The 21,467-nt window shown below is 39.0% G+C and overlaps 1 protein-coding gene across 2 annotated transcripts; it reads right to left on the reverse strand.

The window, feature by feature from the left end:
- Positions 1 to 3,926: 3,926 nt before the first annotated feature.
- ammecr1 (AMMECR nuclear protein 1) lies at positions 3,927 to 21,246 on the reverse strand. Of its 2 annotated transcripts, XM_044139689.1 has the most exons (6): positions 18,038 to 21,241; positions 13,527 to 13,637; positions 10,645 to 10,759; positions 9,753 to 9,843; positions 9,535 to 9,631; positions 3,927 to 8,402 (listed from the first exon to the last, which is right to left on the reverse strand). In XM_044139689.1, the coding sequence occupies exons 1-6, from the start codon at positions 18,496 to 18,498 to the stop codon at positions 8,288 to 8,290; spliced, it is 990 nt and encodes a 329-aa protein (XP_043995624.1). In that variant the 5' UTR covers positions 18,499 to 21,241; the 3' UTR covers positions 3,927 to 8,287. The 2 variants fall into 2 exon arrangements, with proteins under 2 accessions (XP_043995624.1, XP_043995625.1); XM_044139690.1 differs by lacking the exon at positions 13,527 to 13,637 and having other exon boundaries at positions 18,038 to 21,246.
- Between the last annotated feature and the right edge of the window lie 221 nt (positions 21,247 to 21,467).

Here is a 21,467-nt window from a genome sequence, read left to right on the forward strand (position 1 = left end):
GAGGAAAGCTGTTTGAAAACGACTAGTCTACGATTGACTGGTTAACTTTATCAAGTTGCAAGTGCAGACAAGAGTCAAGCGAATGCCAGTATTGAGCGAGCTCGTGGGATATGTAAACACATACGGCGCGCGTTACTCTTTGTTCGCAACGAGAACCTCAAAAACCGCGTCTATATGTGAAATTGTATCGGCCGCTTACATTGCGCTTGCGCGAGCCGCCTACCTTGGTACAGCGTTGTCCGGAAATGAACCCCGACAGGTTGAGTGAAAGGTGGCGCGCGCCGTTTGCAAAACTTCAAGTGGCGCACGGACCAGAGTGCGCTGGTCATGCATCATGACCAGATGCCAACACGTTGTCGCGCCCAGCTTAATGCATCGACCATAGACCCGTCTTCACTATCGCTGTTGCTGGTGTATTAAAAGCTAATCTGAAATAAACAAACTAGCAAAGTGGGCGGGGCAAGTAAAGCCAATCTGCCGCCGTGCTTGTAATGGCGGAAGCTGGGGGAAACCTTGTCATACAGTTTTCATCCTGCTGCCTTTTTTTGTTGTTGTAAATGTAAAGTCGGCTTTAAGAACCTGAATGGTCCCACCTGGACCTTACCACAGAGGCCACTTTTCATTGGCTGTTGCCCATTCTACGTGGTCACGTGCGTGGCCGTCTCACAAACACATGCTTCCCGTTAGCTAAGTACAGCATAATGGCAGTACTGATACAACTTCTACACCTTGAAGACTGTCTGCTGCACAGGCTTACGTTAGCTAAACAGACCAATATGCAATTTGTACTGTATCACTAAAGATTTTATTTTAGCAGAAAAGGCTTTGGACTAAACTGTTACTCGTGTTAGCCACTCTAGCACCAAGTACAGTGTATCAGGCCTAGAAAGCTCAAACATTTGTCAACAAACCACAGGAACCACAGACTGATTTCAAAAGTAGCCTACAAAACGATGAATGCCCGACTCACCCAGCCTTACAAGAACAATAGGCATCAGTGATCTTGTCCACAGCTATATTGATGTATAGGGTGTGTGGATCTGCTGTTTTCCTCACAGAGCGAAAGCATTTTGCTGTGACGTGCACAATGTTGGAGGCATCAGTGGCTCAAACACCTTGATCTCATCCAAAAAAGATGACATGAACTTCTTAGTTCCTCTGTCCATTGTAGTAGCTGATATATTGTGAAAATCCGGTAGAAATGATGTACTAATTGAGTCAGTAATACACTGCAGAGCATCAGTGGAAGTGGAAGACTCCATGTTTACATAGAAACCGCCAGGCTTTGTTTTTGAGACTTGCGGCCAGGTGGGATTTTCCAGGTCGATTGTGGGCGGAGCTTGGTAAGGTCCATTCAGGTACTCAGCGGGTGGGAGGTGCTGCTTTCAGTTCTGAATGAGTTTAGTTATGCTAACTCTCATTTTACTGAGTCGGTTTTATGTGTCTCAAGTGCGCTTTGAAGCAGATTTTAAATGTGAGCTGTTGTTAAAGTCACTGCTTGTTTAATAGCGCGTGGATATGAATGTTATCTTCAGTTTTTTTTTATGAATGGAGAAAAAAAAGAAAAACGCATAGATCAGGATAGGAAATAATTTTTGTAAGTGGCTTTTATCTTTCAGTCTCCAGCCTGTTCAATGCATTCCAGTTCTGATAATCAGGAGGCATAAAGGACTTCTTACATGCTGCAGGTTGAAGTGAAGAATAACGAGTGAACGGGTGGGACTTGGGCTGTTGTTTCGTTTCTCTCTCTGTGTTGTTTTTATCGTGTTGTTTGACTATATTCGTCGAGGTTTAACCTTGAGAACATTGTTAGGAAAAAAAAAAAATTGCCAATGGCAGGCAGATGCTGAGTCTTAACTGGAACTGAAGGTCTTTGCAAAACCTTCAGTTTTTGCAAACTAGAACCTTTTCCTCGTGTTGTCGTGCTACCACCTCCACATTTCGATGACTTTTATTAGGCCGTCATTATTAAAGATGGTGATTTCTGGTTTTGCATGCGTTTGTGTGAAGGTTTCTTTATTCCGGTGCCCAAGATAACAGGCTATAGCTCTTACGGTTTTATGCTAATCCATTGCCCAAAAGTGGAAAGAGTGTAGCACAGCTACACCTAAACAGCCCAAAGTGGACATTATTCAGCAAAGCAGTCTGTAGCAGTCTGTATTACAGCGGCTCAGAAGAAGCCTCTGTTTGAAAACGGTGCAGTTTTTTGGGGGGGTTTTTTAACAGTCTCGTGTTTAAGATGCTCAGGGTTTTCCAGAATTTTTGTAAAGAATCCTTCTTTGCTCGATAATCTCCAGACATTCCAGAGTAATCCACAAAACAGAACCGTTCTTCTCGTTTTTCAGCCTGGTGGACGGCCGCGTCTGAGTGCAGCTGCGCCGTACTCCAGTCAGGCTATTATTTTATAACCTAGCTATAATAACCACGTATCATTTTTTTTTTCTTCTGCTTTACAAATAGTCGTGAATTTAATCACATAAGATATGTCACGGTGCGTGAACAAGTGCAATGGGGGTGTGAATACTTTTACTAGGCTCTCTGTGTATCAAGACACTTGAAAGAAACTCCTGCTCCTATGGCAACAAATCATCCATAAAAGTGTTGACCTCGAAAATGCGTGCTGTTAAATCAACACCTATTGTAGGAAAATCTCGCTAGTATGTACATTTCATTTAAAGTCCGAGGTGGTTTGTGCAACTGTCTTTATTTCAGTGTCGAAAAGGGAGAAGAGAAACTTTTGTAGCTCTGAGTTCAGATGTGTGTTGTGGCTACAAATAAAGGGATTTCCAGTGGCCAAAGTTTTCCTTGTGTATTTTTCTTTTTTTTTTGTATTTATGTTCTGTATTAGTCTCATTTAAGTCTGATATTTCTCCTGCTCTATTTTCTGCTGAAAACAAAATATCATTTGAAGAAGAGATAACATTGTTTTGAATGTAAATGTTTCATTAAGGTGAAGGGTTTTTCCCATTGTGGGTGTATTTTTGTTTATTTGTGTGTAGAGTTCTGAGAGTATGAGGCATGCTTTCAGAAAATGTGGGTAAACAACCGAGAAAAACTGTAATTAAATTGGGTCTCAGGATGAAATCACACTTTGTTTGTTCAGCTGATCACACCGCAAACTTCTTAAACTCAGACAGAATAAACTAATACAGTTGTTTGTCACATTCATGAAGTAAAACTCTGTAAAAGTACAAGAATTACACCTAGTCATGAATGTGAAGAAAGTAGGAAACTACTTCCCGACATATATTCCCAATCCGTCTCCTTGACGACACATGGCTGCTGAAGATTGGAATTTTAATTCCAGGGTACAAAAAAAAAATTTTTTTTTAAAATCAAATATTTTCAAATTTACAAATTGATTCAGATTTGCATCGACTGACTTTGGACCCCTTCATAAAACAAATAAATTGCATGTTGGCATGCATTAGCTAACAATAACATAACTAAGCTATGGAAATTGAGTGGAGAAAAGTATGTATGCTGTTCATTTCAGCATGCGACATTAATTTTAAAGTGTGAACGAAAAATGAATGTCAGTTAAGGCAAAACGACTGTGAAGGTTTTCAGACTGAATTAAGTGAAAGTCAAGCTTTTGCTCGTCTTCTCTTCCCACTCGGTTTCTGTTTTCACCAACCTTTTTCAATCCCATGTATCCGTTTCACATCAAGCCTGCCATTTCTTTAAAGCTTAAAGATTTATTTATATATTTTTTAAACTGCTAATTGTGCAATACATTTTGCTCAATACATATAAAATGGCTCAGCTGTCATTTTGATAGTAAACTTAAAAAAAAAAAAAAGTAAACTTGCTTGTGAAGATGCTTAAACAGCAACTGGAAAAAAAAAACATTTCATCCAACCCACCTCTCCCCTGACTCATCGGCAGAAGTGCAGCAAAACAAGAGGAACGACACGTTTTTTGGCTGATTTGGAGGGTTTTTTTATTGAATAAATGATTTTAAAAGGTAACAATGTTTAAAACTACATTATTTTTCACAGCCATTGCTTACAGATAACCCGTCGATATATTTTCTTTCAGCCTTCTTCACAATTTTATTTATTTATGGGTTGTTTTTTTTAGTTTTTTTTTTTTTTTTTTACCTTTTTTTGTGTTATGTACGTTTTTATTTTCTTTTTGGTGTCATACGATCATAAAATGCCCGTTTCGGAGTTCCGTCACACTAAACAGCAATTCAGTTGGAAAGGAAGAGGAGTTCTAGCTCTACAGGGATGGAATTAAAAGTTCCCAGTTCATATTTCCCCCCACCCCCATCAACAATTTTTCAGAGTACTAAAGCAGAGAGAGAGAGGAAAAAAGAAAAGATCCAAAAATTGACAAAGGAAATAAAAGTTGGTATGAGGAGTTACACCAGGTAACCCTCCCAGCCCATCAGGCCACTGCAAAAGAAAGCCATTTTATACAGCGACACGTCTCAGAAGGGTGTCTCAAAAGTTTTCAGAACATAGAAAACCACTAAAATAATTTTGAAACTAGATCCAAAATATTCCTTTGAAAAAAATTTATTTTGATGTACAAAAACAGTCATTTTCTCTTTTTTTTAATAGTCTCTTTTTGTTGGTTTTTTTTTGTTGTTTTTTTTTTACTTTTTTTAATAAAAGCTTCAAACACAAGTTTATTGTAGTTCTTATTTGTCATCATTATTATTATTGATTCACTTTTTTTTTCTTTTTTTTTTTTCTTTTGTTTAATTCTTCTATCAGTGCGATTGTATACCAGTGCAGCTACTGGGTCGAGTAAAGAAAACAGGCTTTTTCATCTTTAATGGCATAAAAAATAAGGGAAAAAAAAATCCATCTTTTATACAAAGTATAACTGCTGGTCTTTAGGGGGAAAACAAACATTTATAAACCACCCATAAAGCTAGGAGGCACACCATGGGATTTTCATTTTTGAAAAAAAAAAAAAAAAAAAAAAGCAATAATAATACTAACAAAACAAGTAACAACAATTCGCACCCATTTTTCGCCATCTTGACGCCTCGAACGGCTTCAGAGACGGAAACAATGACAATTCATCGAAGAACTGGGTTGCTTAAAAAGTCAGAAATCGCACAAAAAGAAAAAAAAAAAGAAGAAGAAGAAACATTTAGTCATGAGCAGGGCTTGTTTTTGGAAGGACAGGAAGCCAGGCCTGGAAAAAAAAAAAAAAAGCAGCATCTGAGCATGGCCGCTGGCATCTTTGGTTCGGTCGAACATACGAAGGTAACAAAGAGCTTGGGGACGGCCGCGCGAGGAATGCCGAGCCTGAACTCCAAACCCTGGTATGGGAACCAAAACACGCGATCTGCTACAACAGTCTACCGATGTCGTTCCTTGCGATTCCTTGAGGTATCAGTGATTCGAAATTCGAAGAAAACTAAAAAAAAAAAAAAAAAGAAATACTAAAAATCGATGTCTCTGTAGAGGTAAACTTTGATGAAGAGAGGCTGAAACGACCTCAACAGGACCTTATGCTAGTTAACGTCTTAAACGTTGCCCTTTTGGAGGTGGTAAGCCGATTCAACAGCTAAAGAGCCTCCCCAAAAAAAAAAAAAAAAAAAAAAAGAGAAAAAAAATCTAAAAGAAAAAATGAAACACCTGTTGAACAGATCTGCATATATCAAGGATTGTATTAACATGTAGGATTTTCTCCTATGACACGTCCATGTTCAATTCCCCTGGTGACCGTTAACAGTACATTCCATAGCGCCTGTGGAGTCTTTCTTCATTACGAGAGAGAATGTCAGTTTCCCAGGGTGGAATTGATTCCCCACCCTAAAAAAAATAAAATAAAATAAAATAAAAAAAAAAAATAAAAATCACCCAAGTCCACCTCGACAAAAAGCCTTCCGTCCACGTTGGAGAGCACGGATCCTTCACCACAACTTGGCTCGCACAGCAACGCAACTCCAGAGAAAATCTTACATGTCGCATTGTTAAGAATATATATGATATGATCAATGAGTCCGCATGACCAGTCACGAGATGTGACCACCCCAATATGAGGTCCGATAGCACCATATTTGTCTTTTAAATCTCTTAATGGTTAATAAGAGTGTCTAAGCCATAGATCAAGCATATCATGGATAAAACCATAGGTCTCATACTCATACATACATGCAACTAAATACATTGCATGTGTATACAAAGACATATGTGTAAAAGAGCATGGTCAATTTGGTTTTGCAGCAGAGAAAAATTCAGGTTGTGCTATAGTCGATGGACCAGGAGACCAGGCGCCTGACTGCGGCTTGTTCTGGTGTAGTAGTGTACGGTATGGTTTCCTACGGCCGCAACGCTGACCCCTTGTGGTCGGAACTTTTAACGGCGCTCGACTTTAACGTTGATTATGTGAAATCCAAACGTAGGATATGGAGTGAAGCACGCGGAGTCTCCCGGACGACGAGCGCCTACGCCGGTCCAAGTAAGGGATACACTCAGAGCGACTTTCTCCTGGTCCATCGTTTTTTGTTGGTTTTTTTTATTTATTTTTATTTTAAAAAAAACTTAAGGCAACACAACTGGAAATCTGGATCGTTTCGGGTTACTGTGGATGGATTGCCGAAAGCCCTTGACATTTTTGCATAAAGGAAAAAAAAATTATGAAAAAAGGAAAGAACCTGTCAGAAAAAGGCTGTTACGACAGAAGATGTTGGTCAAGTAACAAGAACCTCTCTCGAAAAAAATAAAAATAAAAAATTCCAGTTTGCAACAGAAACACGCAGACCGACAACTTGGTGATCCTAGACAGATCAAACATTCGTTAAAGTACGTCTAACTAGCAGAGTGTGTGTGGCTCAAACTCACACCTGGGTAATATTTGGATAAGAACTGGCTTTACGAAGCCCTGGCTTTTTTTTCTTTTTATAAAACAAATAAAAAATTTACACTTCCTGTAACCTTCCGATTGAAACAGACAGAAACCAGAACATTCCCTGTGCTGCGGACACGTGGATCAACGGGAGCGAGGGGAACAGCGGCGGCGGCGCCGTATCCACGACTACGCACTATGACATGCACTTCTAAATGACACAAACATGTTAATAAGATCACTTCTGTTTGTGCGTGACTTCTTTTCTTCTTCTTAAATATACGTCGTATTATGTCGGACGATGGTTAATAACCGGAAAATGCATGACGATGTTTTCACAATGACACGAGGAACTAAGTGAAGCGGCGGGGTTTCGGGCTGAAGCAACATCTCAACGTTTCAGCACCCAACGCCTCTGATAACGGACAAAACCGTGGACGATGCAGTATGGCTTTAAATAGTTTTAGCATGTCCCTATCGCGCGACTCCCTATCAGTAAATGCAGGAGAAAAAAAAAAAAAAAAAAAATTTTTTTAATTAAACAAAAGCTTCATGTACATCTTTTTGTTCCTCGGCCTTCTTAAAAGTCTAAATAAACCCTCAAAAATAAGCTTAAAATTTTTTGATAGCCAAACAAATGCAGCTGAACCTGTAGCTGAAACCCAATTTCTAATTTATTCTACTGGTTTTCCATCTTGTGACAAAGTGGAGCCTATAATCCACACACAGTGATACACACACTCACACGCGCGCACACACACACACACACACACAATTGTGACCCAAATCAATAAAGAGCATCAGCAAAAGCCGATCAAAAGGCGTCACAATCCTATCTACACTTTGGAGTACACATATCCCACGTACGAATTCCAACTACGACACGAGAGTTTACAAGGCTGGCACGACCTCAGCAGTCAAGTTTTTGAGAGGAATTGAAAGTAGTGAGGACACAGCCTTTTGGAACTGCAGTTTGCCTTTGCTACATGATATCACACGTCTGGATAGTAAAGTTAAAGAAACGACAAGTAGACGATAAAAACAAAAGGGTTAGTAAATGTAAAATTGTAGCAAAGCCTAAATCCACCCAAGGAGACTCGCTTCCATCCACAGAATCAAACACCTGATTAGCTTTGCTGAAAAGACGCAATATTAATAAAACTCTAATACTGGTTAATTTTTCCAAAATAATATGAATGAATGGAGGGGGGGAGGTGAGGTTATAGATATAGGTATACATATGCTGCAAAAGCTCAACCGCAGGCAAACAAAAGGAACATGGTTTTCTCGCCATAATCGAACGATGCTTCACTGCCACCCGTTGCCATGTCAACGTCTGTGAGACGGCCAGCACGGCAACGGAAACTATCATCATAAAATGGTACAGTAGTAGAAATAGCTAGACCAGGAGGGGGCGGGCTCTCCTGGGAAAAGGTCCGCGGAGAGGTCCAATGATTGGTCATGCGGCTCGCTGTCAGGAATAATGGTTATATGACGGCACCGGGTGCCCGATGCCGTTCTGGTAGTGATGGTGCTGGCGGTGGGCGATGTACTCTGCATAACCCATCGTCATCTTCTCGCTACGGTACCTGAAATAGAGAAGAAGACGGAAATCCGAGAGTCTGTCCTCACAAGCCGACATGACTGAAGGGGTATCTGCGGGTTTCGCCGACTCTAATTTAAGACTTTTGCGACCGATATGAATGAAATTTAAAACCTGTACCACGACAGAGATGTACAAAAGACAACTGCACATTTCACACAGTTGTAGTGCCAAGCCTTTTTCTTTTTAGCACAGAAAGAATGTAGCCTCGTACGGATTCGCAAAAGAAGTGGGGCAGCGGCAAAGAACAAAGTCGTCCAGCGAACTGGCAATGGATTTAAACTGGCAGCTAGCTAGCGTTAGCCTGAAGCGCCTCGATGAGTCGGGCGAATCAAAACGTTTGCCTGACATAAAAATTCCATAAATACATTGAATATAAACTAGTCAGCACAAAATTTAAGACCTATAACTTACACATTTAAGGCCAACTTTACTTTTCCAAATTAGTTTAAGACATTTTAAGGCCTTAATTTTAAATGCATACATTTAAGACTTTTTAAGAATTACCCTGTTACCAGATTTTTTCCTTCCAAACTCCTCAGGGTTTTTGGTGAAATCGTAAGTCGTCTCAATAGTAGGCATTAGAAAGTCAATACTGATTTTCCCAATTTAACGCAAAATAATGTCATTGTGAATTGGTTGTATACGCTCGGCAATAATTTTAATGAAACAAACTGGCACATTTAAATGTCTAAATAAAAAATTGTTTCCTAATTTTTGGGGTAAATTTTTTCCAGTTTCTCTGGTCTAGAAGAATTGATGTGCTTTTTTTTTTGTTATTAAGTCACTGGATTTTTTATAGTGTTGCTTACCATGATTAAAATTAAATTATTTAAAAATAAAAGTGCCCACCGGGGGTATAAATTTGTCTTGAACTGCAGTCGGGGAGGGTCATACTAGATTGTTCCATGGGCCACAAATTGTACTTTCGCCACCTGGTCTACATAAACAAACCCAGGTCTAGCATCTCATTCTAGAGGCAATTTTCCATTTCTCTGTGCTTCTTTATTTGGCTAAATTTAAGTTTCTACTATTAGCAACCAAGTATCTAGGTGAAAATGCGTTGCTATGGTAGAGAAGAACACTAACACACTCAAATATTGATGAACCAATTATACCTGGTTAACTTAATGGTCTTCCTGAAGTCATTTGTGATGGGAGCTTTGTAGCCTCCCTTTCGTAGTAAGGAATCTATGGTTTGAATGTGGTCCCAACCTAGGATCATAAAAAATTTAAAAAAAAAACAATAATTAAAAATGTAATAGTGTAATTATTTTGACAGAAATTTGTTTGGAGGCAGGAGAGGCTGTTCAGTTAAGGGCACAAAAATGCTCACCTTGCTCTTTTGCAACCTCTGGCAGGTAGGTGGCGGTGCGCTTTGATCCTTTTTCATTGAAAAACTCTATTCTTATACCATGAACACCCACCTAAAAGCAAAGAGAGGAACGAAACACAAAGAGAACGTTGCATTACAAAGTCAGTTGCTTCACGTCTGCTTTAGGCTAATAAAAATCAACTTCTGCACAACTGAAGGGAGGCGGTTTTATGAATAGAAATGACTATAAATGTGTTGGCGCCTAAACTAATTTAAGATAATGACCAACTTCCTTAAATATACGTACGGTTCCTTTGAACTTCATCACGATACAGCAATAAACCTAAGTGGATTCAACAGAGGTAAAAAGGAGGCATAGTTTGTAAGCTTTTTAAAAAAAATCACAAATCTGAAAAGTGTGGGATGCAGCACTTTTTATAGCCACATTTCACTGTAATTAAAGCTGCAAGTCTTTTGAGGTCTCTACCACCTTTAAACATCCACACAAACCGTCCATTCTTCTTCCCGGCGTAGCTCAGCTTGTCGCATTAGACAGGAAATGTCAGTGAACTTGCCACAGCTTTCAACGTTGATTTATGTCTGAACTTGGACTGGACCAGCAACACATTGATTTAATTTGATCTAAACCTTCCCAGTCTAAAATCGTTTTTCGGCTTCGAAGAAGTTTTCTCAAATTGTGTTATTTGGCTCCATCCACCTGCCCATAAACAGCAACCACTAGCTTCTTTAGCCTTGCTAAGGAGCATGACAAGCACTTTGTTTTGGGTTTTTTCTGGCATGTCACAAGACTTCCCCGCAGACTAACCTCGAGTAATTAACGCGGCAGCTTCAGGAAAAAAAAAAAAAAAAAAACTTTCGGAAATGTGACCCGACTGCCTTGTGAAGCGCTCACCTCCCAGTCGAGATAATCACCGACGTCTTCAAAGTTGGTGAGAAGAGACACTGAGCAGAAGAGGCGAGGCAGCTCATCCCTTGTCATAGGGGGGAAGCGGCTGTCTTTAAGGGCACTGCAGACAGAAAGTCACACAGGCGAGCAGCATTAGCGGATCAGATGGATGAAAGGTGTTATAAATCCGGTGTGTTTGATCGTTACGTGAACGTGAAGGCTCCTGCTGATGGGAACAAAACCAGTGACAGAAAAGGCAGCACAAACCACTCATATTTGAGAGTTTGACAAAAGAGGTCTTCATATGTCAGCCTTCTTAAGACATTTTAAGTTAAAGTAAATATGCAGCTTTTAAGAGCTGCATATTCTAACCAATCCTCGGTTCGTTCACTTTTCCCACAGTAAAACTCAAGATTTTCAAGTTAAGTTGTCAAATTTTTTTCCATCGCTGCACTTTGTCCATTTTGTTCATTTGTATTGTTTTTATCTCCAATTTCAACTTGCTATTATATGACGATTTGTTACTGTTGCTAATTCTGCCTTGTGATCGTATTCTACATTCTACCGCAGGGACAAAGTAAACTAACATATAACAAAATTTTGTTTTGGAATGAATCTCTCACATACCGTGTTGAGCTGACTGATGAGAGAATAAAAATCTCATGTAACACCAAAAAAACAAAAAAAAAACCTCCCTTAACTTCAATAACGTTGTTAAACTATGACTTTTGTTTCAATTACACAGATCAATAAGTCATTGAGCCATTAGGAATCATTAATATTCATTATATTAAAAACCTTAAATCTTAAGGTAAATGTCCTTCCTGATCAAATTAAATGCTTAAACACGACATAAAAAGAAGTGACAAAGAAATCTCTAAAAAATATAGATTTTAATAAGTTTTCTGACATTTAGCAAATAGAAATATTTTTTTCTAATTCTAATTAACTAAAAACAAGAAATGTTTTGTGTGATTTAACTTCAAACCGTCTGGAAAAAAACAACAACTGTCTTTTTATTATGTGAATGAAAATACCTGATTTCAACTGCAAAAAACGTTTTCCAAATTTACATTTTTAATCAAACATTAGGTTGCAATATATTACTAAACTGTGCGGTTAGAATATCAAGAACTTAAACGGACTTTAAAGAAAATAAAAATAAAAATAAAGCACTTTCCCAACCTTGAAAACATCCGGTTGAAATTCAAGCATTTTTTTAAAAAATTCACGGAGCCTAAAAACATCAAAAGTCTCCAAACCCCCAGTGACAAATTAACATCCTGGTTACCTATAGTGACCGAATCCCATTTACTGCTATCAAAAAGTAAGAGGGTGGGAAGGGAGGATCTCATAGTCTCAACTGGGAAGGATTAGAATAACAAAAAAAATAATAATAAATTTTAAAAAAGAAGCGATTAAAGGCCTGTAACTTCAAGCTACTTACCAGGCCACACTTTGCTTTTCTCACCATATTATCAGCATTTTGGCTCCTGGCTGGTGTTAATTTTGGACTCTGCGTGAGCTACAGCGAGTCTGCAGAAAGACCTACATGGAAGTGACAGGCACTGCACGCAGGCGGCCGTGTGCACTACTAATCCAAAGATCACCGAGCTCAACTACATCTGTGGGGAGAACGGGGGGGACGCAGATTATAAAAAATATGAAATAATCATAAGATATCATTGTGAAATTAAACTGAGAATAAAATGCTGTACATGAAATTAAAGGCACCAATGAGGTAATTCGATGTTTCTAATCCAGCTGAGATCAGGGCTCGGTGGGGCCCCACGCCCTGTGGCTCTGGATCTTTGCTACTGAAATTATCAGCTATATGGTTGGTGCTGCAGAAAGACAATCCCTGATGGTGCTCAGCACTAGGGAGGTGTCAGCATGCAGGACGGTTTTATTTCCTACTGTCTTTACAACAGGAATTTGTTTTGTTTTGTTGCATTTTATCTAGTTCAGGGGTCTGCAACATGCGGCTCCGGAGCCACAAGTGCATTCTTGGACTTTACACAACGCCCCTTGATAACTTTGACTAAAAGTGATAAACTGATGTTTTTAAATATAGATACAACAATTTTCAGTTTTAGCTTTTTTTTTTTTTTTTTTTTTTGCTGTTGTTTCAAGAACTACTTGCAGTAATTTTCCACTGTGACATCAAGTACTTTTTGTAAATCCTTTTTTTTTTTTTTTTTCCACAAACATCCCATAGAAGAAAACATAGCCATCTTCTTTTGGCAAAAGTTTAATATCATACTTTTATCTAAAACCCAAAAATAGCAAAAAGGAGTTTTTTTAAAAAGAAAAATAGATACATTCCCGAAGTGGACAATTATCAAAAATTATAAATTGTTTTTATCCAACAGAACATGTGAGATTTTTGAAAGAACACTGATCTAGTTGAATAAGTTTAAACTGCATATTGTACAGTAGAGGGCGCCATACAAAGCTACACTAAGAAAGTCGGTTTGTTACTGACATATTTTACCAGCGTAAAGAAACACAAGCTGAAGCACAAACTCAAGGTTTCCCCCAGGAAACTTGCTAACCCTGTCGTCTTTTTGAGTTAAAGAATGTTTAAAGCTGACAGGAAATTTAAAAATATCACTTGATAACAAGATTAACAAGTACCACCTAAACACCAACTTTAAAGTCTTAAAATATGCAAAAATTTTAAAAAGACTCAAATAAATAAGTAATTCTTTGCCTGGTGGGAGCACAAGTAAAGCACGGTGCTCCGCCAGGCTTATAATATTCTGACAAACTGAACTACTACTACAGGTTGGTTTCTACAACCACAGATATCAATGTAAAATATTACAATAGCCCAATTTATAATCAATCTTACAGATAAGTGATATATTTCGACTGTGTTTGCTTACCTGGTAAGGGTGTACTCCCTGAGTCCTGAGTGCAGATTCATGGCAGAAAATGTACCTATACAACCCCTCAACCGTTTGTCTCTGCCTATTTTCCATGTGACAAACAGCGGGCTGAAAAACAAAGAAAACAAAAAACCCAGAGTGATCCATTTAAGTTACTGAGTCTAAATGATGTTAGCACACACACTCCAGTAGTACGTCGGCGCCTGCTGCTTTCTTATTAAATACGACAGAATCTTTACTCACACGAGATGGAACTAGCTCTAATGTCTTTCATCATGATGGATCATTTTTCCATCAAAGTCTTTCCTTCATTGCTTTGGGCCGCCTGCTTAACCAACTCTTTCTCTGACTCCAATCCCCCCCATCCCCTTTCATGTTGTAACTGAGATTTTTCCAGCTTTTATGATGAGATAACTTCTGATTGAGGAGAACCCAACTGAAGCCCCTGCAGTAACTCTACATTTATAGCTAATTAATCACTGTCTGATGTCCATACAAAGCCATGAATGACAATGAAGAGCCCAATGCGATGCTGCATTAACGCAGCAAAACGCCGCATCTGAGCGGAGAACATTAAGACACGGGTAAAAAAAAGGAAAAAAGTTTTATGTCAGTGGTTTTAGAAGAGGAATTACAGAAAGCACAACATGAACATGGAACAACAACGAGAAGAAAAAAAAAGAAAAAAAAAAGATTTAAATTTTATTACGTCACCAGAATACATTTTAGAGCGATTTCTCTTTCTGTGTGATAGCAATTTCAAGAATGAAAAGAAAAAAAAATGAGAGAAAGCTACCAAACTTTCAAGTTTCGGTGTTTTGCTTGGGAATATTTCCGTCACCAAAGCAAGGTGGAACAAAAACTTAATATCACATTTAAAAATATATATTTAATAATTGTGTTAAAATTAGAAAAGTGCATCAAGAACGTTTGCATGAAAATTCCCCAGTAAATGTAAGCCGCATTTCGGCTTCACTGTTTGTTAAAAACTAAAACTTGTTATACAACTTGTTAAAAAAATAATGAATAAAATCTCATACCAGTCCGTGCCTATGCACAACATATCCTTTTTTCACTCATTTGGAAGGGTTCAATTTTGAATACTTCCACAATTTTAGCACAGAAAGTCTTTCATTCATTCATATTAAAAACACTGGAAACATTTATTGACACAGTGACATTAGACAGGTACATTTATATTAGAAACACATTTGTTTCTACATTATCTTGGAAAATATGCTCTGCTTTCCACAAAATGCATGTGACATGTCACTCAGTGTTACATCACTGCAGTGGCTTTATGGAGATATACATGACCTACAACACATATGAAGGTCAGCAACTATTTAACAGTGACGTTTGTCTTTTTCTTAGTTTTTTGAGCTCAAAACATGGACAAATCAATTCAATAATGATTGCATTGTCAATTTCCTTTTTTTGTTATTGCTATGCTTAAAAAAAAAAAAAAACCTAAGTAAGAAAAATAAACTATTTTAGGGATGTTCCCACGTGACAACTCCAAAACAGGGAACTCTTCTCTGCTTTAATCACTAAAAACATCACAGGACTGCAACAATGTGAGACTCTTGTCGTTTTGTTTTTCTCAAAAACACCAGAGCATTATGCCTACGACCAAAGTTGGAGTTGGTCAGAGCATTTCAATAATTCAGCTTGACAAGCTTCACCACCCACCCGAGTGAAGGACATGTCGAGGACACCGCACAGCGTACTCACGAGTTCCTCCGACCGGATGGAGTTTACACACACATCCAGCAGGAATTAGCTTGTTATGCATCCGTTGAAGGATTCTTTTTGGTCCAGGGCAATACTATGACGGTTGGGTAACGTGACCGGCTCTCAGTCACTTAACCCTGCTCCCGTCTATGCCCCCAGCTCAACCACAAAAAGCTCCTAATGCTAAATTACTCCCAAGACATTATGAGCTTGTGGAAAATTCCTGTTAACACTTCGGATCCGACTTTTTCTACCTCTCGCGCAGATTATGTTACCCGTCCGGGAGGGTTTCGAGTTCAGCGTGGAGACAGGACGTTTTTCCTTCTGCAGAGAAGGCTGGGTTTCAAGATGTGATTTCAAAGCTCGTCGAGTCCAAAAGGGAGAAAGTCTCTTTGGAAAAAGATTTGTTTGAAAAGAAAATGGAGAAATTAAAGACCAGATTGAAACCCAAGCTTCAGTACTTCAACTTAATATTTAAACCAGCATATTTTGGTCAAACTTAATGTTGCATTAAAAGACAAAAAAAATGTACTTTAAAGGTTTGTAGAGATCTGCACCGATGCTCTGTTGCTATACATTTAAAAAGATGGTTCAAACTTTTTGTCAAAATTAACTTCTTTTTTTTTTTGCATTCTGGTGACTAATATTAAATACCTAGATGCAAAAGGTTTGTGCATTCGTCAAATATATCAACATTTTCAAATTACAGAATACTATTAAAAAAAAATTCTCTTTCCAAGGTGTGAAAGACCATGACAGTTCTCACCCAAGCAAGTCAAGTACATCTCACATTATTACATTAATAAATGAGGTATGCAAAGCACTTCAGGTAAAACAGTCCGTCACAGAAGAATGTGTTCTCCCACATTTTTGTTCCCTTGCAGTCGCACACCGTTACGCATTGACAGGGGGAATTCTTCAGATGTCATGCATGCCACTGTTCAAAAACCGGGAAAGCTGAAGAATGTAAAACTTTTTTCATAACAATCTTTTACTCTATACTTTGCTTTATTTGATGACGATTTTAATAGAATCATGTCGGTTTTTGTAAGACTGAATAAAGAATGTCAGGACCTTTATGAGAATACCTTTCTGTCAAAGACTCAAATTACAGCATTCCACTAATCTCCCATTTATCATATAGTGAATAAAATACAAGCTCTTTTACAGTGATACTTTATTAGGCAAATATTTGCAAATTATGGTACCGGAATATCCCCACTGAGGGACAATAAAGGACATTTTTATTGTATCCTAGCTTGCTGAAAGAATAGACGAGTATTAAATAATATATTTTTTTAATTTGTTCACTTTGAAATAGTTCTTCTTGAACTTAAAACTTTGACAAAGGTGCTAAGAGGTACAAAATAGTATTGCTCAAAATACATAGTTTATTCTCTACCAGCTTTCCACTTAAGCTAATTTTTAATTTCAAGTTTGTTCCGCCATTACTCAGAAAACTGCCACTGTTCTATGTCTGTATCAGCAAACATCAGAATACATTGAGTATGTTCTTTAGAAAAAGTTGCCATATGAACAAACTTTTTCCTACTTATTCTGGAAAAATGAGCTCTGGGTTCAAAACAATGGAAAATACTTCAAAAAAATGTAAGACACCCGTTTAGGTCACATGGTGTCATATTACCATGTTAGATAGGGGACAAAATGTTTCTATAGAGGCCTCAACATGAAGCCTCCTGAAAAATATATATATATACATTTACAAATCTTATAATTGTTTTTATCATACTACAGTATATTTTGTAGATCCCTCAGATTGTGATATTGAACAGGCTTGTTGTTTTCCTTTGATTATCTGATAATGGCTTTAGTCGGTCTTTAATGCCGGTTAAATGAAGTATAGCTTAGAACTGCTAAGTACTTAGCAAATAGCATCTTTTCTTTGTTGCTTATGAAAAACTTATTTCTTCCCTACTTCGACAGTAAACGACTTAACAAAAAGCAAAACCTGTAAAATAAAATACAATAAACTGCCAACCATTAACTTGACAATATATGAGGAAGACCGCAAAAAATAAAATTGCTAATGAGACGCTATCTGCTCATTGGTACTGTAATGGTGAGCTAATGTAGCGGCTAACAAGGATAAGCTCAGTATATGCCACCAAGTATTTACTTGAGATAAATGTCTAAACCACAATTACTTAAGTTAAACACTGGGCTCTTTTAGGTTTTTACATTTTATTCAATGTCCGGCAATAAATTAGCCAACCTAAAGTTGCTGAACATAAAGAAATAAACGCTCCATCTTTTTATCTTCTGGATGCTAATAATGGCTAGCCGATAAAAGCTAGCGCTAGTAGAGAAGAACACTAGCTACTAGTTCTTGAGTTAGATTAGAAGTACTGTGAAATATGTATTCTTGACAAATACTCATGGAAAGTCTAAAACTGACCTGGTGCCTCAAACAGTCATTCACATTCCATATATGTTATTCAAAATTTCAGCTAAAGAAGAGCATATTTGGCGTGCGGTTTGAGTAGCCTAAAGGCCCGAGCAGCCTCTATCACTAGGCCCCACTTAAAACTTGCTCAGTTGAGATACAATCGGGAGCTTTATGAATTAAACTCAACCGAATTTAAGCTGTGCTTTCACGTGACAATTTCTTTTGTCTATTCTATAATAGACAAAAGAAATTCCAAACGTGGACGTATTAGATTTCACAGACAAGTTCCTATTGTGAGAATTCAACTGTAGGAGCTGAATTGGAGCAACAACAAAAAAAACAAAAAACAAAAGACATAAATACTCACTAGGGATCGTTTGTAAACCTGGGTGTTCTCGGAGGTTGGTATCCGTACAGATGGCAATAAAGCACGTCAAAGCAGAAGCAGCACATCTCTGCTGAGACGACCATTTTTCTGCCACCACTTCCCGAACCTGGTCCTGGGCTGAGGTTCGGGGAGAGGCCGGATGTAGAGTAGCCGGCCGGGGCAGGGGACAGAGCGTTTGTGCCGCCGCTGCTACCGCTAACGTTACCTCCGGGTCCCCCCAGGCCGTTGGCTCTGCTCACGTTCGCCGTTGCTGCAACCGTCGCGGAGGAGCCAATCCCCAACTCCGTGCCACAATGTCCGGTTCCTGCCACCCCGCTTCCCGCCCCCACCCCGCCGGGACCCCCCGACCCGGGAGATCCCGACAGTTTCTGCTTCTTCACCCCGCAGCACCCGGCCGCCATCTTGGAACAATCTGCACCGACACACCGCTTCCGACCCATAACCGTCACCGCGGGAAGGGTGGGGGGGAACGCCGACCAGACGTAGAAATCCCACTGCGTTGAGACGTACGACGGACAATACTCCACTTTCACTCTTTTATTTTTTTTCAGTCTGGCAAAGAAATAACCAATGTGGCGAGAAGACTGCAATGTCACTCTAGCGTTGCCTTTAAAAATGCGTGACTCGGTTACGCAAAATTCATAGCTGGACAGGCGTTTATTCCTTGAGTAGTCAGCCAGTCAGGGTTTGGACTGTGGCGTTCCAGTGGATCACCACCCCAAGTCCGAGCCAAATACACACCCCTCCTTGCTAGAACGACACCGCCCGAAGCGACCTCACTCTGTTACCCCCTTAAAACATACAAGTTCAAGGAGTACACCGTCCGATCAGGCCGCAGATGACAGCAGTCGGGCGGTCCAGATGTGTAGCCGACAGCCTGTGCGCTGTAGTCCTGCAGCACACCTCTCCAACTGGAAGCCGGGGGCTCGAGTACGCAGGACCCATAAGCTTCAGCACAAACTGCGCACTGTTCCTCGGACAGCGTAGCTTCTCATTGCACCAGCTTGTTTGCTACTGCCTCATGAACTTCTAATTATACAACAGGCCCAGAATAATGGAAACCCAAACGCCGGGGAAACGCAGAGTAAAATGGCATCTGACAATGCGAGGTTGGCATGGCACAACGAATCGCGTCAGCGCCGAACAAGTCATTTCAGTACCGTTAGCCCACAGTTTGCACCTGCATCATGACTGCTTCTCGGACCGGGTTGTAAATCTAAATAACACCCCCGCGTCAAACGGACAGCTGAAAGTTTTCAGCATATGTTTGTTGGGAAGCTGTCATTCGGACAGAAGAGCCTTCTAGTCCGCGGACCGTGAGAATTCCGCCGGGTTTGGCAACCCTCCCTCCGCATCCGCCTGTCAGCTGCTACAGTTCTGTGCTGTTCGGGTAAAAAGCCTTGCGATCAGTCAGTGGGCACGGGCATCGGTGTCGTCGGCACGCCGGAACCGGATTCAGAAAATGATCTGCGCCCAGTTGGTACTCATACTGCGTAGTTTTTAAGAGGCGGGGGGGGGCAATAAAGTAGAAGGGAGGGGTGGTGTCGAATTTGCAATTCAGAAGAAATATCCGTTGCTGTGGAACCATGCGCGACCATGACGTGTGCGTGCACAAAAAAGCAGTAACCCCGAAGTTGTAAAAGGGACAAGACGACTATAGTGAATTTGCTGTTCCCATCAAATCTGGGATTATCTTGTCAAAAATCTTGTCGTGAGGATTCTATGATCAAGCCTTTAGCACTCGGAAAAGCAGGAGATATAGAAATGAAGATATACGGTATATTTATTTTTTTTCCTTCTGATTAGTCATATTCATTTAGGATTATGGTACCTTCAAAAAGCAGTCATACCCCAAAGGCTATGACAACATGACACAATGTCCGAATCGAAATCTTGTTTGAAATCTGACAAGACGTTACAGTGATGCAAAAGTGGTAGATAACAAAGGATTTGTAGCTGTAACTCCGCAGAAAGATACTTCTGCAAATTAGTTATTTACAAATGCATCCCATCCTTTTTAGATTTAGTTTTTTGATTTAGAAAACAAACTGGGTTATTAAAAACTAGTGGGTTTTAGCATATCATTTAAAGTCTGGTTTCTGGTTTTGACATAGCTCCACTTGAGTTTAGCTCTTTGAGACAGGGTGTACAGGAATAGTATGGAAAAATTCTTCTTTAATAAAAATAATAATAAAAATGAGAGTAGCACTGATGAAGTTTGCAGCATAATTTAGCTTTTTCTTTTTAGTCAAGTCCGGATTTGTTGGAGTTTATCCCATGAACACCCTACAATCCTCCTGAATAAACAGCCTGCTTCTAACCATCTAAGTTTTATTGTACATTTAGTTACATCATAAGCTTTGTTAAGTTCCAAATAACCAAGTAATGTTTGTTTCTTTAATCCTCATGACATTAATAGTCACATATGTGGAGCGGCATTTATATGAGTGCCGCAAATCAGGCTTATATACTAAAGAAATTGCATAACTCTTTCTAAAGTTAACAGATAAAAGAAAGGACAAAAACTCTTGTCTTCACAACCAGTGATTTTCAGAAATGCTTGATAATCCAATCCGCCGCATCCCGATTAGCTCTTGAAGCTACAACAGGAAAAAGGGTGAAGCAGGCCTAATTTCCTCTCCTCACATCTGTTGAAATTCAGCCGCAAGTAACAAACCAAAGATGGGGTTGAGATGAAAGTAATCGCCACTGCCATTGTTGTTTTATTGATGCTATTGATGTAATAATAATGTAGTAATAAAAAAAACCTCATGGAGCGATCAAAGGTTTCTTATCGTCTGATATTCCCAGCATGGGACAGTCTAGTGTGTTATTGTTAGGTCTTGCTAATAAAGCATGCATGATTCATTAGCAAAACATTTTAGAAAGTAATAGAAGCCCAGACTGCAGCTTTCTCATTATTTTCAATCTAGCATTTCACAGAAACTAACATGTTGAAGGAACACAAACATTGCTTGATGGCTGCAGCTGTTGTGAATTATTCTGTGCTTTTGCTACTTGACTGCAAGAATTCCTGATTCTGCATTTGACTGTTTTTGCTCTTAAAGGAAAAGAGTTTCTAAGCAAAAACTACCCGAGGAGTTCCCCAAGGTTCAATACTTGTATCTCTACAACTTTTAAAGAGTCAGTCAATAAGTAAAATGATTGCCTCTGGTTCGTACTTATATTAGTACTTACTTATATTTGCCTTCTTATGCATCTTCTGCTATTCCAGTTTTTTATTATTAATACACATGTTTTTGTATCTTGTGATCTTGATTTTTGTGATTATTGTAGTTAAAAGTCTTTTGTGACATTATTTGTGAATAGTTCTTATAAATAACTTAATCATTTGTGATTAATATAATTCATATTAACTGAAAGTGAAGTAAAACTGCTGCAATTTTTA

This window comes from Gambusia affinis, linkage group LG15, assembly GCF_019740435.1.
Source record: "Gambusia affinis linkage group LG15, SWU_Gaff_1.0, whole genome shotgun sequence".
Classification (NCBI taxonomy): domain Eukaryota; kingdom Metazoa; phylum Chordata; class Actinopteri; order Cyprinodontiformes; family Poeciliidae; genus Gambusia; species Gambusia affinis.